Below are 16,318 nucleotides of genomic sequence, written 5' to 3' on the forward strand. Positions count from 1 at the left end.
CCCCTGTGAAGTGTGAAGCGTTGTGATGTTAGTCCGTTAGTAGTGACAGTGGCCCTGGGTGATGTGTATAGTGTATTAATCCAGTGAATAAACGACTCTCCAAAACCACATTTTTGTAATGTCCAGAATTAAAATGACCAGTTGACTCTATCAAATGCTTAGTGAGGTGATTATTACATCAAGGTTTTGTTGTTTGGTGATATTCACTTGATGTAATAATCTGTGCATGTTATTTGATGTAATTTAGAACTGAACTATACAAATAAAGTTAATTATTATTATTATTATTATTATTATTATTATTATTATTATTATTATTATTATTATTATTATTATTATTATTATTATTATTATTATTATTATTATTATTATTATTATTATTATTATTATTATTATTATTATTATTATTATTATTATTATTATTATTATTATTATTATTATTATTATTATTATTATTGTTGTTATTGTTATTGTTATTGTTATTGTTATTGTTATTTTATTATTATTATTGTTATTGTTATTGTTATTTATTATTTATTATTTATTATTATTATTATTATTATTATTATTATTATTATTATTATTATTATTATTATTATTATTATTATTATTATTATTATTATTATTATTATTATTATTATTATTATTATTATTATTATTATTATTATTATTATTATTATTATTATTATTATTATTATTATTATTATTATTATTATTATTATTATTATTATTATTATTATTATCCAGGCCGACAGCTGCGTCTGCTGGGGACAGTTCCACACCTTCACCTTGCCAGAGACCATCTTCACAGCTGTCACCGCCTACCATAATAAGATCAAGATCACTACCAAGATCAACACACTGAAGTTGAAGTATCTGTTATGCTTTATTTATGATTATTAATAATAATTTTTTAACTATGTTTTAACCCTGTAGCACTTTGGGATCCTGGTGAACACAAAGTGCACTACAAATACAATTTATTATTATTATTATTATTATTATTATTATTATTATTATTATTATTATTATTATTATTATTATTATTATTATTATTATTATTATTATTATTATTATTATTATTATTATTATTATTATTATTATTATTATTATTATTATTATTATTATTATTATTATTATTATTATTATTATTATTATTATTATTATTATTATTAAAGATTGATCTCAACCCCTTGACTAAAGGCTTCAGAGAGGAGGGGCTGTGGCATATTAGCATAACTACAGTACTATGTCTATATTACTACTAGTCTACACTACTATGCACTCAAGACTGTAGCACTCACTGGTTGATGAACAATGTCACTGACCCTGAGCTGCCGTCCCTCCCTGCTGACCTGTTGTACAGAGCTTGTAAGTGGTTTTTGATAAAAACGTCAGCTAGATGACTAAGTGTAAATGTATCTTATCTTATTTTACACACACATGTGTCCATGTTTTGTGGGGACATTCCACAGACGTACATTAATTCCCTTACCCCTTACCCTAATCTTAACCGTAACAACTGATTATAGCCTTAACCTAATCCTTAAAACTAACCCTTATCCTAACCTTATACTAACTCTAACCTTAACCTTGATCCTCACCATCACCACTCGCTGTGGAATACTGTAGCTCCTTCATTTTGTGGGGTCGGGCCAAAGTTCCATCATCATCAACAGCAACAACAACAACAACAACAACAACTATTGCAGCATCTGGGCAAGAACCACCGGGCTGAAGAATAGCTTCTTCCTGGATGCTGTGAGACTACAGAACAGTTCATCGCAGCTCATCACTGCCATGCCTCTTCACACCCTTTATGGCACCTATATCTATTTTATATAATCAAATAATCTTGTTTTCACCACTTGTGAGGACATTTTGTCCCCACAATGATGGGAAGATAAGGACACATACACACACACGCGCACACACACAGGGACATGTCAATCTATGTCTGTGTTTATAGTCTAACTGCTCGGTTTATTTTTAGAACAGGGTCTGGAGGATATTGGCTTTCATTCAGTGAGCAGAACGATACCAGACCCCCCTCTCTCTCGTTCGCTCTCTCTCTCTCTCTCTCTCTCTCTCTCTCTCTCTCTCTCTCTCTCTCGCACGCACGCACGCACGCACGCACGCACGCACGCACGCACGCACGCACGCACGCACGCACGCACAGACACACACACACACACAGAGGGAGGGAGAGAGAGGTACAGTATTTATTTATTTATCAATAACATATTTATTATTTATCATTGTTCTCTTTCCTCACAGATTCTCGTTGACCAGCTACGACGTGAACCAACCACATGTCTTCGTCCTCCATGTCCAGCGAAGCCAATTCCCTCAGTGTGGAGCAGCAGTTGAGGCATGTGTGTATTACCATGCAGGGTGTAGTGGAGGATAAACCACCTAAACTCAGCTTAAATATCTTTTTATTCATGAAATACAGTGTAATTACCTATTAAGTTCATAAACATCTTAATGATTCAGATGTATGTACCGATTGTAGTGTAAGTACTGCAGTGTCAGGTTACAGTAAATAAATAATACAGTAAATGTAAATAGCGTATTTTTTCGGGGTAATTCAAACTAAATGATCCTATTCCTTGACATATTGAAAACCGACAGGAGACAAGAAGAAGGCTGAGAGGCAGAGCGAGCAGGTCATGGAGGGGACTCTGAGATGTGGATGGAGGATTGTTCTCGGCTGAATGTCAGTAGGGAACCTCACCAGGCTCGCCACAGACCAAGCCCCCTCAATGCCTCTGCCATACAGCTCCAGTCCATTCGCCCCTTTGTTGCCAGTTTGTAACCTCTGTCTCAGTGAGCAGCTGCCAGCCGTTTAACATCTGTCTCAGTGAGCAGCTGCCAGCCGTTTAACCTCTGTCTCAGTGAGCAGCTGCCAGCCGTTTAACCTCTGTCTCAGTGAGCAGCTGCCAGCCGTTTAACCTCTGTCTCAGTGAGCAGCTGCCAGCCGTTTAACATCTGTCTCAGTGAGCAGCTGCCAGCCGTTTAACCTCTGTCTCAGTGAGCAGCTGCCAGCCGTTTAACCTCTGTCTCAGTGAGCAGCTGCCAGCCGTTTAACCTCTGTCTCAGTGAGCAGCTGCCAGCCGTTTAACCTCTGTCTCAGTGAGCAGCTGCCAGCCGTTTAACATCTGTCTCAGTGAGCAGCTACCAGCTGTTTAACCTCTGTCTCAGTGAGCAGCTACCAGCCTTCTAACCTCTGTCTCAGTGAGCAGCTGCCAGCCGTTTAACCTCTGTCTCAGTGAGCAGCTGCCAGCCGTTTAACCTCTGTCTCAGTGAGCAGCTGCCAGCCGTTTAGCCTCTGTCTCAGGGATGCCTCTGCTCTGAGACACACAGCTTGTTATCTGCCTGCAGAAATTCTCTGATGTGTTTGGGAAATCATTAGTCTCAGGCGTCGAAGGCTGAGGTTCACACCCGACCGGTGGGGGGGGGGGGGGGGGGGGGGGGGGGAGCGGGGAGGCCTTGGTCCGTGGCGAGCCTGGTGATGATTCCTACTGACAAACATTCGGTCGAGAACAATCCTCCACCTAGTCTGTTGTCTCCTGTTGGTTTTCAATATATCAAGAATAGGATCATTTAGTTTGAATTACCGGAAAATACACTATTTACATTTACTGTATTATCTATTTACTGTAACCTGACACTACTTACACTAAAATATGTCTATACTATGCATCTGAATCATTGAGCGAGAGAGAGAGAGAGAGAGAGAGAGAGAGCGAGAGAGAGAAAGAGAGAGAGAGAGAGATAGAGAGAGAGAGAGATAGAGAGAGAGAGAGAGAGAGAGAGAGAGAGAGAGAGAGAGAGAGAGCAGTGTTAGTTATGTTATATAAATAAAGAATAATGCATGCCGGGCGGCTGGGTGGTGTAGCGGAGATTGCGCTCGTCACCAATGCAAGAGACTCCGGTCTCGACTCCCCGAGTCATCGTTGCCTCCGGCTTGGGCCAGTCGTCATACTATCTCAATTGGCAGAGGTAGCGGGTGGAAAGTCGATGGGTGGGGATTGGACGTTGTGGACAGCGACTCCTACAGGTCGGTTGGGTGACGCCTGTACAGCAGAGACAGGAAGTATCGGGGCAGCGCGACGCAGTATGCGAACCATAGCATGGTCTTCGGGGGAGCCGGGTGCGCCTCGCAGGGAGGAGTCGGACTGTCGGAGGATACTGTGATCGCAGACATACTGTAGCCTGTAGTAGGCCTTGTGTATGTATGTGACAAATAAACCTCTTGAATCTTGTCATATATTCAATCAGTTTCAGTAACTACAGTCGACAGAACACATATTGTAATAGACTCACTTGTTGTTGTTGTGGTCCAGCCGTCTGGACGGTCTGGGCTTGCACAGCACATTCCATGATAAAAAAAGTATCCATTTAGTTAGATTGGAGATCTGTTACCCAAATTACCCCCATCTCCAGCTTCTTCTCTCAGCCTATCCTGTGTTCTGATAAGACCGCAGGCGCCGGCACGGTCACCGGGCGTTGTCAGAGACATAGTCCCCACCGCAGCAGCGCCAGCAGCAGGTGTAACAGCGTCGCCTGTAGATGATCCCGCCTCCTGCTGCTCTGTCAAGTCGATTGGCTGCTTCACCTTCTTTGTGAAACCAAAACTGGTTAAAAGGCTTACTTGTTGCATTTTTCGTTTTGACATTATCCATTCCTGAGTGATTACCTTATTTACCTGTCAAACTATCACTGTCAAGTCACAGGTTACAACGTGGGTCAAGTTTGATTTGTGCCGTGCGTGCCTGCAGGCTGCAGCGCCGCCACGCTCCGAATGGTAATTGCAAGAATAGCATGCATGTTGCCATATTACGGTGTGTGTGAATTAGTGCGCAAATCATTAATCATACATCAAAATAGCCTACGTTTATTATTATACACGATGATGATACAGAAAATTACAGAAAAATTTGAAATGCATGGCAAAAATAGCATGTATTTTCAGTAATTTAGAGACCCACCAAAAATTCACAAATCATGTTTTCAGGGGAGCTGATGTCTGATCTAGGGGAGCCAATGGCTCACCCAGCTTACCCATGGTTCGCACCCTGCGTGAGCCTCCCACGCGCTACTCCTCGCCACTGAGAGTCCGCGCTGTCTGGTGAAAAGATGCGACAGGCTGCCTCCTCGTGTACCGGAGGGGACACGTGATGCAAGGCTTCTATCCTCACTACAGCCGACCAGTGGGAGGCATAGTCTAGCAACGTTCAAGACAGGGGAGGGGAGAATTGGCAACATGAAATCGGGATGGGAGAAAAATAGAAAAATAAGGAGAAAAAGTCGATAAAAAGAAAAATGAATAATGCATGCCAAAATTGGGGGAATCCAAATGAACGTAAGTAATAATTTGCTGGCTATAATATTATTATTGCCTATACTGTCAGGTGTTACACCGAGCATCATCATTGTAGTGTAGCTAGCTAGCAAAATATCAAGCCTCTTCCAAAATGTCTGTTAACATTATGGATCAATGGCTGAGTCGAGCTGGTTCATCCAGCAACAACAGCACAGGTGATACTGCTGAATCAGGAGAACCCATTCAGAAGTAAAAGGAAAACGGAGAGGGTGAAGAATCATCAGTTTGGTGAACATTATGTGCTCTCTGGATTTACTGTCACAACTACAGAGCAACCACAGCCAATGTGTTTCATCTGTGGCGACGTGCTTTCAAATAATAGCATGAAACCATCCCATTTACATCTTTTTATATTCAGATCTAATTCTATTGCCTATATTTATGTCTTTCTGCTATTACCCTGCCCACCCATACCTATACCTCCCCTCCCCCACGCTGCTATGACACCAACATTTACCCAAGGGGATCAATAAAGGAATATCTCATCTGATTGTATCATATCGTATCGTAACGCATCATATCTCATCTCATCTTATGTTATCTTAGTTTTGTAGCAGAGTCTTCAGTGCTTTGTTAACTTAATGTTACAATGGGAATGAGGTGATGATGTCAGACCTCAGAACTAAAACTTTACTCCAATAAACTGCCAACCTGTGTGACCATGTGACTTTATCCAGGTCATCCACACACACACACACACACACACACACACACACACACACACACACACACACACACACACACACACACACACACACACACACACACACACACACCGCACGCACGCACACACACACACACACACACACACACAGACACGCATGCACGCACACACACACACACAGACACGCATGCACACACACACACACACACACACACACATACATACCCAGACACACATGCACGCACACACACACACACACACACACACACACACACACACACACACACACACACACACACACACACACACACACACACACACACACACACACACACACACACACACACACACACACACACACACAGCCGGTCTGCCACATTATATAATTATATATCCTGGGGATCACCACGATTGACTGCGTAGTAGGGGGTACTTTAGGTTGGCTTGAAATGCCTTGGGGGTACAGTACTCAAAAAAGGTTGAGAACCACTGCTAGAGGGCCTCAGTGTTGTCCGACCTGTCCAGTTTTTTGTTCAGGTGAACTCCAAGGAACTTGTAGGACCCATCTCTACCTCCTCCCCTCCGAGGATTATGGGAGAAGGGGGACGCTTCCTGCCTCTCCGATAGTCCACCACCAGCTCCTTTGTCTTGCTGACGTTGAGTTGGAGCTGGTTACTGTCCGACCACCCAACGAAGCTCTCCACCAGAGCCTTGTATTGAGCCTCATGATGATGACTACTGATTGGAATGCAGCCCCTGGCAAAGTCCAATGAGGGCATGTCCTGCAGGAATGTTATCATGAAGGGGTGACAGTGCGGTTAAACCAGCATCACCTGCATGCTTGCCGGAAGAGAAAGGTGTGAAGGAGTGTAAAAGGTTAGTGTGGATGTTTGCGTGTGGAACACAAAAGAGAAAGTAAACAGTCGCTACGGCTCGCTGGTCGTAACCCCTATTTGAACGGGTTCCCACGCATCACAGCTGGCTGGAGACCAAAAAAACAAACTTGACAGAACACTCGATCAACTGTAGCTAATTTCCTCTCGTACCCTGGAGCACTGTTAGAGGGAGATGTCAAGGTAGTATCAGAAGCCTTCGAATGTAAACCAATTCATTGTAGGTATGTTGGAAGTAGGGATGCGATAGCACCCCCTATCGTTTGCTTCTCCTTACTGCACCTAACCTTTTATTTATACATTTTATTTCCGATGTAATGAGTTAAATATGCGTCTTGCATATTGTCTCTAGGAGAGCTGACCAGAGGGGAAAACATCATGTATGATGTCTGTAGTAGAGCTGGGCTATCTTAAAGACATGGTGAAGACAGAGAAGACACAGAGAAGACATGGTGAAGACAGAGAGAAGACAGAGAAGACACAGAGAAGACATGGTGAAGACAGAGAGAAGACAGAGAAGACACAGAGAAGACATGGTGAAGACAGAGAGAAGACAGAGAAGACACAGAGAAGACATGGTGAAGACAGAGAGAAGACAGAGAAGACACAGAGAAGACATGGTGAAGACAGAGAGAAGACAGATAAGACACAGAGAAGACATGGTGAAGTCACAGAGAAGACATGGTGAAGTCACAGAGAAGACACAGAGAAGACACAGAGAAGACACAGAGAAGACAGAGAGAAGACACAGAGAAGACACAGAGAAGACATGGTGAAGTCACAGAGAAGACACAGAGAAGACACAGAGAATACACAGAGAAGACACAGAGAAGACACGGTGAAGTCACAGAGAAGACAGAGAGAAGACACAGAGAAGACATGGTGAAGTCACAGAGAAGACAGAGAGAAGACACAGAGAAGACACGGTGAAGTCACAGAGAAGACAGAGAAGACACAGAGAAGACACAGAGAAGACACAGAGAAAACAGAGAAGACACAGAGAAGACAGAGAAGACACAGAGAAGACAGAGAAGACACAGAGAAGACACGGTGAAGTCACAGAGAAGACAGAGAAGACACAGAGAAGACACAGAGAAGACACGGTGAAGTCACAGAGAAGACAGAGAAGACACAGAGAAGACACAGAGAAGACACAGAGAAAACAGAGAAGTCACAGAGAAGACAGAGAAGACACAGAGAAGACATGGTGAAGACAGAGAAGACACAGAGAAGACATAGAGAAGACACAGAGAAGACACATTGAAGACATAGAGAAGACACAGAGAAGACACAGAAAAGACACAGAGAAGACATGGTGAAGTCACAGAGAAGACACAGAGAAGACACAGAGAAGACACAGAGAAGACACAGAGAAGACACAGAGAAGACACATAGAAGACACAGAGAAGACACAGAGAAGACACATTGAAGACACAGAGAAGACACAGAGAAGACACAGAGAAGACACAGAGAAGACACAGAGAAGACACGGAGAAGACACAGAGAAGACATAGAGAAGTCACAGAGAAGACACATTGAAGACACAGAGAAGACACAGAGAAGACACAGAGAAGACACATTGAAGACACAGAGAAGACACAGAGAAGACACAGAGAAGACACAGAGAAGACACAGATAAGACACAGAGAAGACACAGAGAAGACACAGAGAAGACACAGAGAAGACATGGTGAAGACAGAGAGAAGACAGAGAGAAGACACAGAGAAGACACAGAGAAGACACAGAGAAGACACAGAGAAGACACATTGAAGACACAGAGAAGACACAGAGAAGACACAGAGAAGACACATTGAAGACACAGAGAATACACAGAGAAGACACAGAGAAGACACAGAGAAGACACAGAGAAGACACAGAGAAGACAGAGAGAAGACACAGAGAAGACAGTGAAGACACAGAGAAGACAGAGAGAAGACACAGTGAAGACACAGAGAAGACACAGAGAAGACACAGAGAAGACACAGAGAAGACACGGAGAAGACACGGAGAAGACACAGAGAAGACATAGAGAAGACACGGAGAAGACACAGAGAAGACATAGAGAAGACACAGAGAAGACACAGTGAAGACACAGTGAAGACACAGAGAAGACAGAGAGAATACACAGAGAAGACACAGAGAAGACATGGTGAAGACACATTGAAGACACAGAGAAGACACAGAGAAGACAGAGAGAAGACACGGAGAAGACACAGAGAAGACACAGAGAAGACACAGAGAAGACACAGTGAAGACACAGAGAAGACAGAGAGAATACACAGAGAAGACACAGAGAAGACATGGTGAAGACACATTGAAGACACAGAGAAGACACAGAGAAGACAGAGAGAAGACACGGAGAAGACACGGAGAAGACACAGAGAAGACACAGAGAAGACACAGAGAAGACACAGAGAAGACACAGTGAAGACACATAGAAGACACAGAGAAGACACAGAGAAGACACAGTGAAGACACAGAGAAGACAGAGAGAATACACAGAGAAGACACAGAGAAGACAGAGAGAAGACACGGAGAAGACACGGAGAAGACACAGAGAAGACACAGAGAAGACACAGAGAAGACACAGAGAAGACACAGTGAAGACACATAGAAGACACAGAGAAGACACAGATAAGACACATTGAAGACACAGAGAAGACACAGAGAAGACACAGTGAAGACACAGAGAAGACACAGAGAAGACACAGAGAAGACACAGAGAAGACACATTGAAGACACATTGAAGACACAGATAAGACACATTGAAGACACAGAGAAGACACATTGAAGACACAGAGAAGACAAAGTGAAGACACAGAGAAGACACATTGAAGACACAGAGAAGACACAGAGAAGACACAGTGAAGACACAGATAAGACACATTGAAGACACAGAGAAGACAAAGTGAAGACACAGATAAGACAGAGAGAAGACACAGAGAAGACACAGAGAAGACACAGAGAAGACACAGAGAAGACACAGTGAAGACACAGAGAAGACACAGAGAAGACACAGAGAAGACACAGAGAAGACACATTGAAGACACAGAGAAGACACATTGAAGACACAGAGAATACACATTGAAGACACAGAGAAGACACAGATAAGACACAGAGAAGACACATTGAAGACACAGATAAGACACATTGAAGACACAGATAAGACACAGAGAAGACCCAGAGAAGACACATTGAAGACACAGATAAGACACATTGAAGACACAGATAAGACACAGATAAGACACAGAGAAGACACAGATAAGACACAGAGAAGACACATTGAAGACACATTGAAGACACAGAGAAGACACAGAGAAGACACAGAGAAGACACAGAGAAGACACAGTGAAGACACAGATAAGACACATTGAAGACACAGAGAAGACAAAGTGAAGACACAGATAAGACAGAGAGAAGACACAGAGAAGACACAGAGAAGACACAGATAATACACAGAGAAGACACATTGAAGACACAGAGAAGACACAGAGAAGACACAGATAAGACACAGATAAGACACAGAGAAGACACAGAGAAGACACAGAGAATACACAGTGAAGACACAGAGAAGACACAGAGAAGACACAGAGAAGACACATAGAAGACACGGAGAAGACACGGAGAAGACACAGAGAAGACACAGAGAAGACAGAGAGAAGACACAGAGAAGACACAGTGAAGACACAGAGAAGACACAGAGAAGACACAGAGAAGACACAGAGAAGACACGGAGAAGACACGGAGAAGACACAGAGAAGACACAGAGAAGACAGAGAGAAGACACAGAGAAGACACAGTGAAGACACAGAGAAGACACAGAGAAGACACAGAGAAGACACAGAGAAGACACAGAGAAGACACAGTGAAGACACAGAGAAGACACAGAGAAGACACAGAGAAGACACAGAGAAGACACAGAGAAGACACGGAGAAGACACAGAGAAGACACAGAGAAGACAGAGAGAAGACACAGAGAAGACACAGTGAAGACACAGAGAAGACACAGAGAAGACACGGAGAAGACACAGAGAAGACACAGAGAAGACAGAGAGAAGACACAGAGAAGACACAGTGAAGACACAGAGAAGACACAGAGAAGACACAGAGAAGACACAGAGAAGACACGGAGAAGACACGGAGAAGACACAGAGAAGACACAGTGAAGACACAGAGAAGACAGAGAGAAGACACAGAGAAGACACAGAGAAGACACAGAGAAGACACAGAGAAGACACAGAGAAGACACGGATAAGACATGGTGAGGACACGGTTAGGAGACAGTGAGGACATTCTACACAGTGTTCCTTCAAGACGGTCAGAAACGACAGATGGAAGAAAATATTTAGGCCCAGTTTGTTTGTCTTATAATAACATAAAATAATAACACCACCTGTCAACTGAAGCCATTTATTAAAGATGTAGAAACCGACAGTGCTAGGCTATACTACAGTTACATGTAAATAATAACGCCACCTGTCAACTGAAGCCATTTATTAAATATATAGAAACACACAGTGGTAGGCTATACTACAGTTACATTTAAATAATTACACCACCTGTCAACTGAAGCTAGTTATTAAAGATGTAGAAACAGACAGTGCTAGGCTATACTACAGTTACATGTAAATAATAACACCACCTTGTCAACTGAAGCCATTTATTAAATATATAGAAACATACAGTGGTAGGCTATACTACAGTTACATGTAAATGCTCACGTTAAATTGAGTACACATAAAATGAGTACAAATAATTTACACAATATACAACATAACAAAAACTGACCTTATTGAAAGATAAGAAAATGCGGTAATTCCTTTTAATTGCATGTATACAGAATCACAAATAACCAAATATTAAGCGTGTCTCAACATGTACCACGTATGCAGTGATCAGATCAGTGAACAGATGTTTCCTGCATAAGGAAACCACACCTGCTGCATTCATCGTCGTTTCCATGGACACAGTGAATAAACAAGGCTGCACAGATGCCATGAAATAAAAAAAAAAATTCAACTCAATTCCAGTTGTTATTTATAAAGTAAGCCAAGAGAAAACAGGGAAACAATTAATATAATATAAAATATTAAATATGACATGAAATTACAAGTGGAAAGTGTTTTGTCCTACTTGTGAAAATGTTTTTGATCCCTTTTATATGTATTCTGAACTGTTTGTATTCGTAATCTGACATTTTACATTTATTCATTTAGCCGATGCTTTTATCCAAAGTGAACTTATATAGCTGCTTGTACAGAATGAGTGTATTCAGCAACAAGCCAGTTGGGTTGCCAGTGTGGCCGGGGTGCCTGAATTCTTTCCCCAATACATTTCCAGTTCCGCGTTCACCTTCTGCGCTCTGATTGGCCACTGACGTTTCTGGTCATGTGACATGTGCGCCCAATCGTGTGACGGCAAGTTCTTTCGACTGTTAAGCTTCGGCACTCTTTCGAAGTTGGTTAAGGTTAGAGTTTGGCGGCGATAGAACACCTGCCCTGATTCCAAACTCTAACCTTAACCAACTTCGAAAGAGTCGCCTAAGCTTAACCAGTGATAAACTAGGCGTTAGGTAGTTTGCAGGCTGTTAGACCCGGAAATGGGCAAAGACACAGCTCGTCACGCAATTGGGCGCACATGTCACATGACCAGAAACGTCAGTGGCCAATCAAATCGCACCAGAAACGTCCGTGGCTAATCAGATTGCTGAACGCGCACGCGGAACTGGAAATGTATTGGGGAAAGAATAGACACGGCCGGGGTCTGACCCTTAACCCCCAAATGAGCAAAACAATAGCAAATGCCAGGAGCTGAAACCAGTTAGTACTTATATCCGATCCTGTATTTTCCCCACGTTGCCAGGGGCACTGATCTGACTAAAAGTATAATGCTGCTCTATGGAGAAACCATGACACTCCTAACTAAAAGTATAATGGAGCTGTATGGTGAAACCATGACACTCCTAACTAAAAGTATAATGCCGCTCTATGGAGAAACCATGACACTCCTAACTAAAAGTATAATGGAGCTGTATGGAGAAACCATGACACTCCTAACTAAAAGTATAATGCCGCTCTATGGAGAAACCATGACACTCCTAACTAAAAGTATAATGGAGCTGTATGGTGAAACCATGACACTCCTAACTAAAAGTATAATGGAGCTGTATGGTGAAACCTTAACACTCCCCTGACTAAAAGTATAATGGAGCTCTATGGAGAAACCATGGTACTCCCCTGACTAAAAGTATAATGGAGCTCTATGGAGAAACTAAAAGTTGTTTCAAACGAACGGCTGGATGTCATTTCGCCAAATTAGCGTGGCTGTGAGCGTGAGTCTTTCACCTTTTACATATATCTGTAGCATGGATTGATTGTTTAGATCACTAGCATGGCTAACGAATGCAAATATATTGTAGTCTGTCGTGTTGTTCCTTTTTGCCTCCTTGAAGCCCAGCTCACTGAGACTGACGTGGACCAGAAACCCATCTCTCACAGTTGTTCCTGATTATTGAGCTCCCAGTGACAGAAGCACCATTTTCCTTTTTGTGCTTCTCGTTATTCCATCCCATGAGCACCAGTGGATTGTTATTGTGATCCTAATCCGCTCAGTTCCATTTCAGTTCTTATATCAGTTACATTTCAGTTCAATATCAGTTCCATTTCAGTTCAATATCAGTTCCATTTCAGTTCTATATCAGTTACATTTCAGTTCAATATCAGTTACATTTCAGTTCAATATCAGTTCCATTTCAGTTCCATATCAATTACATTTCAGTTCTATATCAATTACATTTCAGTTCAATATCAGTTCTATTTCAGTTCTTATATCAGTTCCATTTCAGTTCTATATAAATTTATTTTCACTTCACCTCATTGTTGTTGTTTGGTTCCTCTGCGGCGACAAACTTGATCTCAGCGTTGGCCGTCCTGGACGCCGTGCTGCTGTCTCCCACCTTGTGCTTGAACAGGAAGGGGAAGGTCTTCCTGAAGGACTTGCGGAAGCTGGCTCCCATGAAGCCGTAGACGATGGGGTTGACGGAGGAGTTGGCGTAGGACATGCAGTTGGCCCAGGTCTTGATCTTGTACGTGACGTAGCTGTGGCGGTAGTTGGGGTGGAACGACTGGACGAGGACAAAGAGCTGGATGGGACCCCAGCAGATGGTGAAGAGGGCCACGATCACCACCACCATCTTGGAGATCTTGCTCCTGATGCTGATGGTCCTCTCAGATAACAGGTTCACCTGGGGCGGGCGAGGAGAGAGGAGGAGAGGAGAGGAAAGGAGGAGAGGACAGAGGAGGAGAGGAAAGGAAAGAAGATGAAAGGAGGAGAGGAGAGAGGAGAAGAGGAAAGGAGGAGAGGAGAGAGGAGGAGAGGAAAGGAGAGAAGTGTAGAGGAGAGAGGAGGAGAGGAAAGGAGAGAGGGGAGGAGAAGAGGAAAGGAGAGAAGAGGAAAGGAGAGAAGATGAGAGGGGGAGAGGAGATGAAAGGAGAAGAGAGGATAGCACAACGTAAAAAAACATGAAGTAATGTCAAGTAACAAAGTAACGTAGCATAACAAAGTAACGTAGCATAACAAAGTAACGTAGCATAACAAAGTAACGTAGCATATCAAAGTAACATAGCATATCTGTTGTGAGGACTGCATCTGAGCAGGTGCGTCAGCCTCGTAGCTCCCCCCGGAGGTCGCATGGCGCTGTCACACCCTGCCGACGCACACGTACCCTTAGAAGCACTCGGCCGACACCTGTGCCCAATCTGCAATCAGAGGCTTCTGTCTCCCTTAGGGTGCCCACCTGTCCCGCGATTTTTTTATTATTCAAATATTATTATTTAAATTTTTTTTTAAATGTTGTTAATTTAATGCCTCGTTCCAATACCCTCTTATATTTAAAATAAAAAAAATTGGGCGACGTCAAACCAATGCTCAGCCGAGCGGAGCAGCTCGACTTGAGTCTCGCGAGTCGCGCTGCCTGTCACTTGTCAGACAGTCCAAGGCCGAGGCAGCTGCAGTGTGTGTGATGTCAGTCATACCTGATGTTTCTGCAGAATAGCCTAAAGCTTTTTTACGACGCAGTGCTTGAAGTTGAGGGGGATGACACAATTGTCTGTGAGCTTTTCCAGCTCATGACCAGTCTAAGACTGAAACTTGAACAACGATCAAAGGACCGTTATTTTGGATTCGAGACCAGTGCTCTCATGCAGAGGTTTCCTACCAAACAGGCTGCTGTGTGACTTTTTAATTTTCTATCAGAGAGCGCTCGCTTACCTAGACAAATGATTTGATTTCTCTGATCAGAATGACCTGAAACAGGTGTCATGCTTGGCTCTCAAGAAGAGAGCATTAAGCTTCCAAGAGCTTCGCGAAGCAGCTGAAGCTCTTAATATCAGCAGCAAACTGGACTCTGCATTGTTTAAAAAAATGTGTGGGTTCACCAGACACATATTGCGGAGACTGTGCTGTCTCACCTTTTCTTTATGTTATATAGGGTTTGTGGAGACTTTGGGTCTCACCCTTTTTGTTATTATGAGTAACTGAGTGATCCACTATTCACAATAAAAACATTATTATATTGTGAAGATCAACCATCGCATTCCATCTCCTCTACACTTCACTGCTAATAATGCTCAGGAAAAGATGGCTGAAAAGACTTAGCTCCTGCTCTTTCTATTAATGGAGTGATTTTATCAGCTTGGATACCAAGATTGATGGTTACCTGCTTAATGATGAAAGTGTGATTAAATAAAGATGTTAGTGACATAGACAGTAGCGGCTGAGAAGGTGATTGGTGAAGCATCTATACAGTTTAATAAGATTAATAACAAAATGTGCTATATATAGCCTACCGTCTGCGTCGAATATGAAATAAAGGCATTTAAATAATAAATACATTTCTTTCATTTTAATTGGCAAAAAAAAGAAATGTAAATACTTTTTTTTCTCCTATCCCCCCCGCCCCCCCCACCTACGTGTCCCGCATTGTCCCGCAAAAGCAGTGCTGCTGTCCTGCGACTGAACCATTTTGACCTGGTCACCCTAGTCTCCCTGCCAGTGACGGAGGGGAGTATAAACGTTGACCTGCCCTGAGGACAACGCGAGTTCGTTCTACCAGGAACAGTAGGTTTTGCGTCGTATACCTTTCTGACTATTTGGCTATTCCTGTCTATTGCATTTGAGAGTACTGCTGGTATCTAAACCGTTGTTTTGTTTTGATTCACTTGTATTTACTGGCAGTTAACTAACCCTACTTTTTTTCTCTCTCGTCTAGTGTGGGGAACGCCGTTCCCGAATCACCCCACGCTCATGTTTTTTCGCTTGCTTCATTCCCCCAGTATTCTTTTATTCTCCACCACATATACAACACGGTAAGAC

The 16,318-nt window shown here is 42.7% G+C and overlaps 1 protein-coding gene across 1 annotated transcript in view; it reads right to left on the bottom strand.

Annotated features, from left to right (window-relative positions):
• The window catches only part of kiss1ra (KISS1 receptor a), a gene marked incomplete at both ends in the record, with an annotated part of 134,651 nt that overhangs the window by 26,057 nt on the left and 92,276 nt on the right, over positions 1-16,318 (bottom strand). Inside the window, 2 exons of the mRNA XM_084327558.1 lie at positions 6,626-6,835; positions 13,818-14,189. Coding sequence (XP_084183684.1) covers positions 6,626-6,835; positions 13,818-14,189 — 582 coding nt within the window. The remainder of the gene's footprint in view (positions 1-6,625; positions 6,836-13,817; positions 14,190-16,318) is intronic.

Source organism: Notolepis coatsorum, assembly GCF_963971535.1.
Source record: "Notolepis coatsorum genome assembly, chromosome: 13".
In the NCBI taxonomy this organism is placed as follows: Eukaryota; Metazoa; Chordata; class Actinopteri; order Aulopiformes; family Paralepididae; genus Notolepis; species Notolepis coatsorum.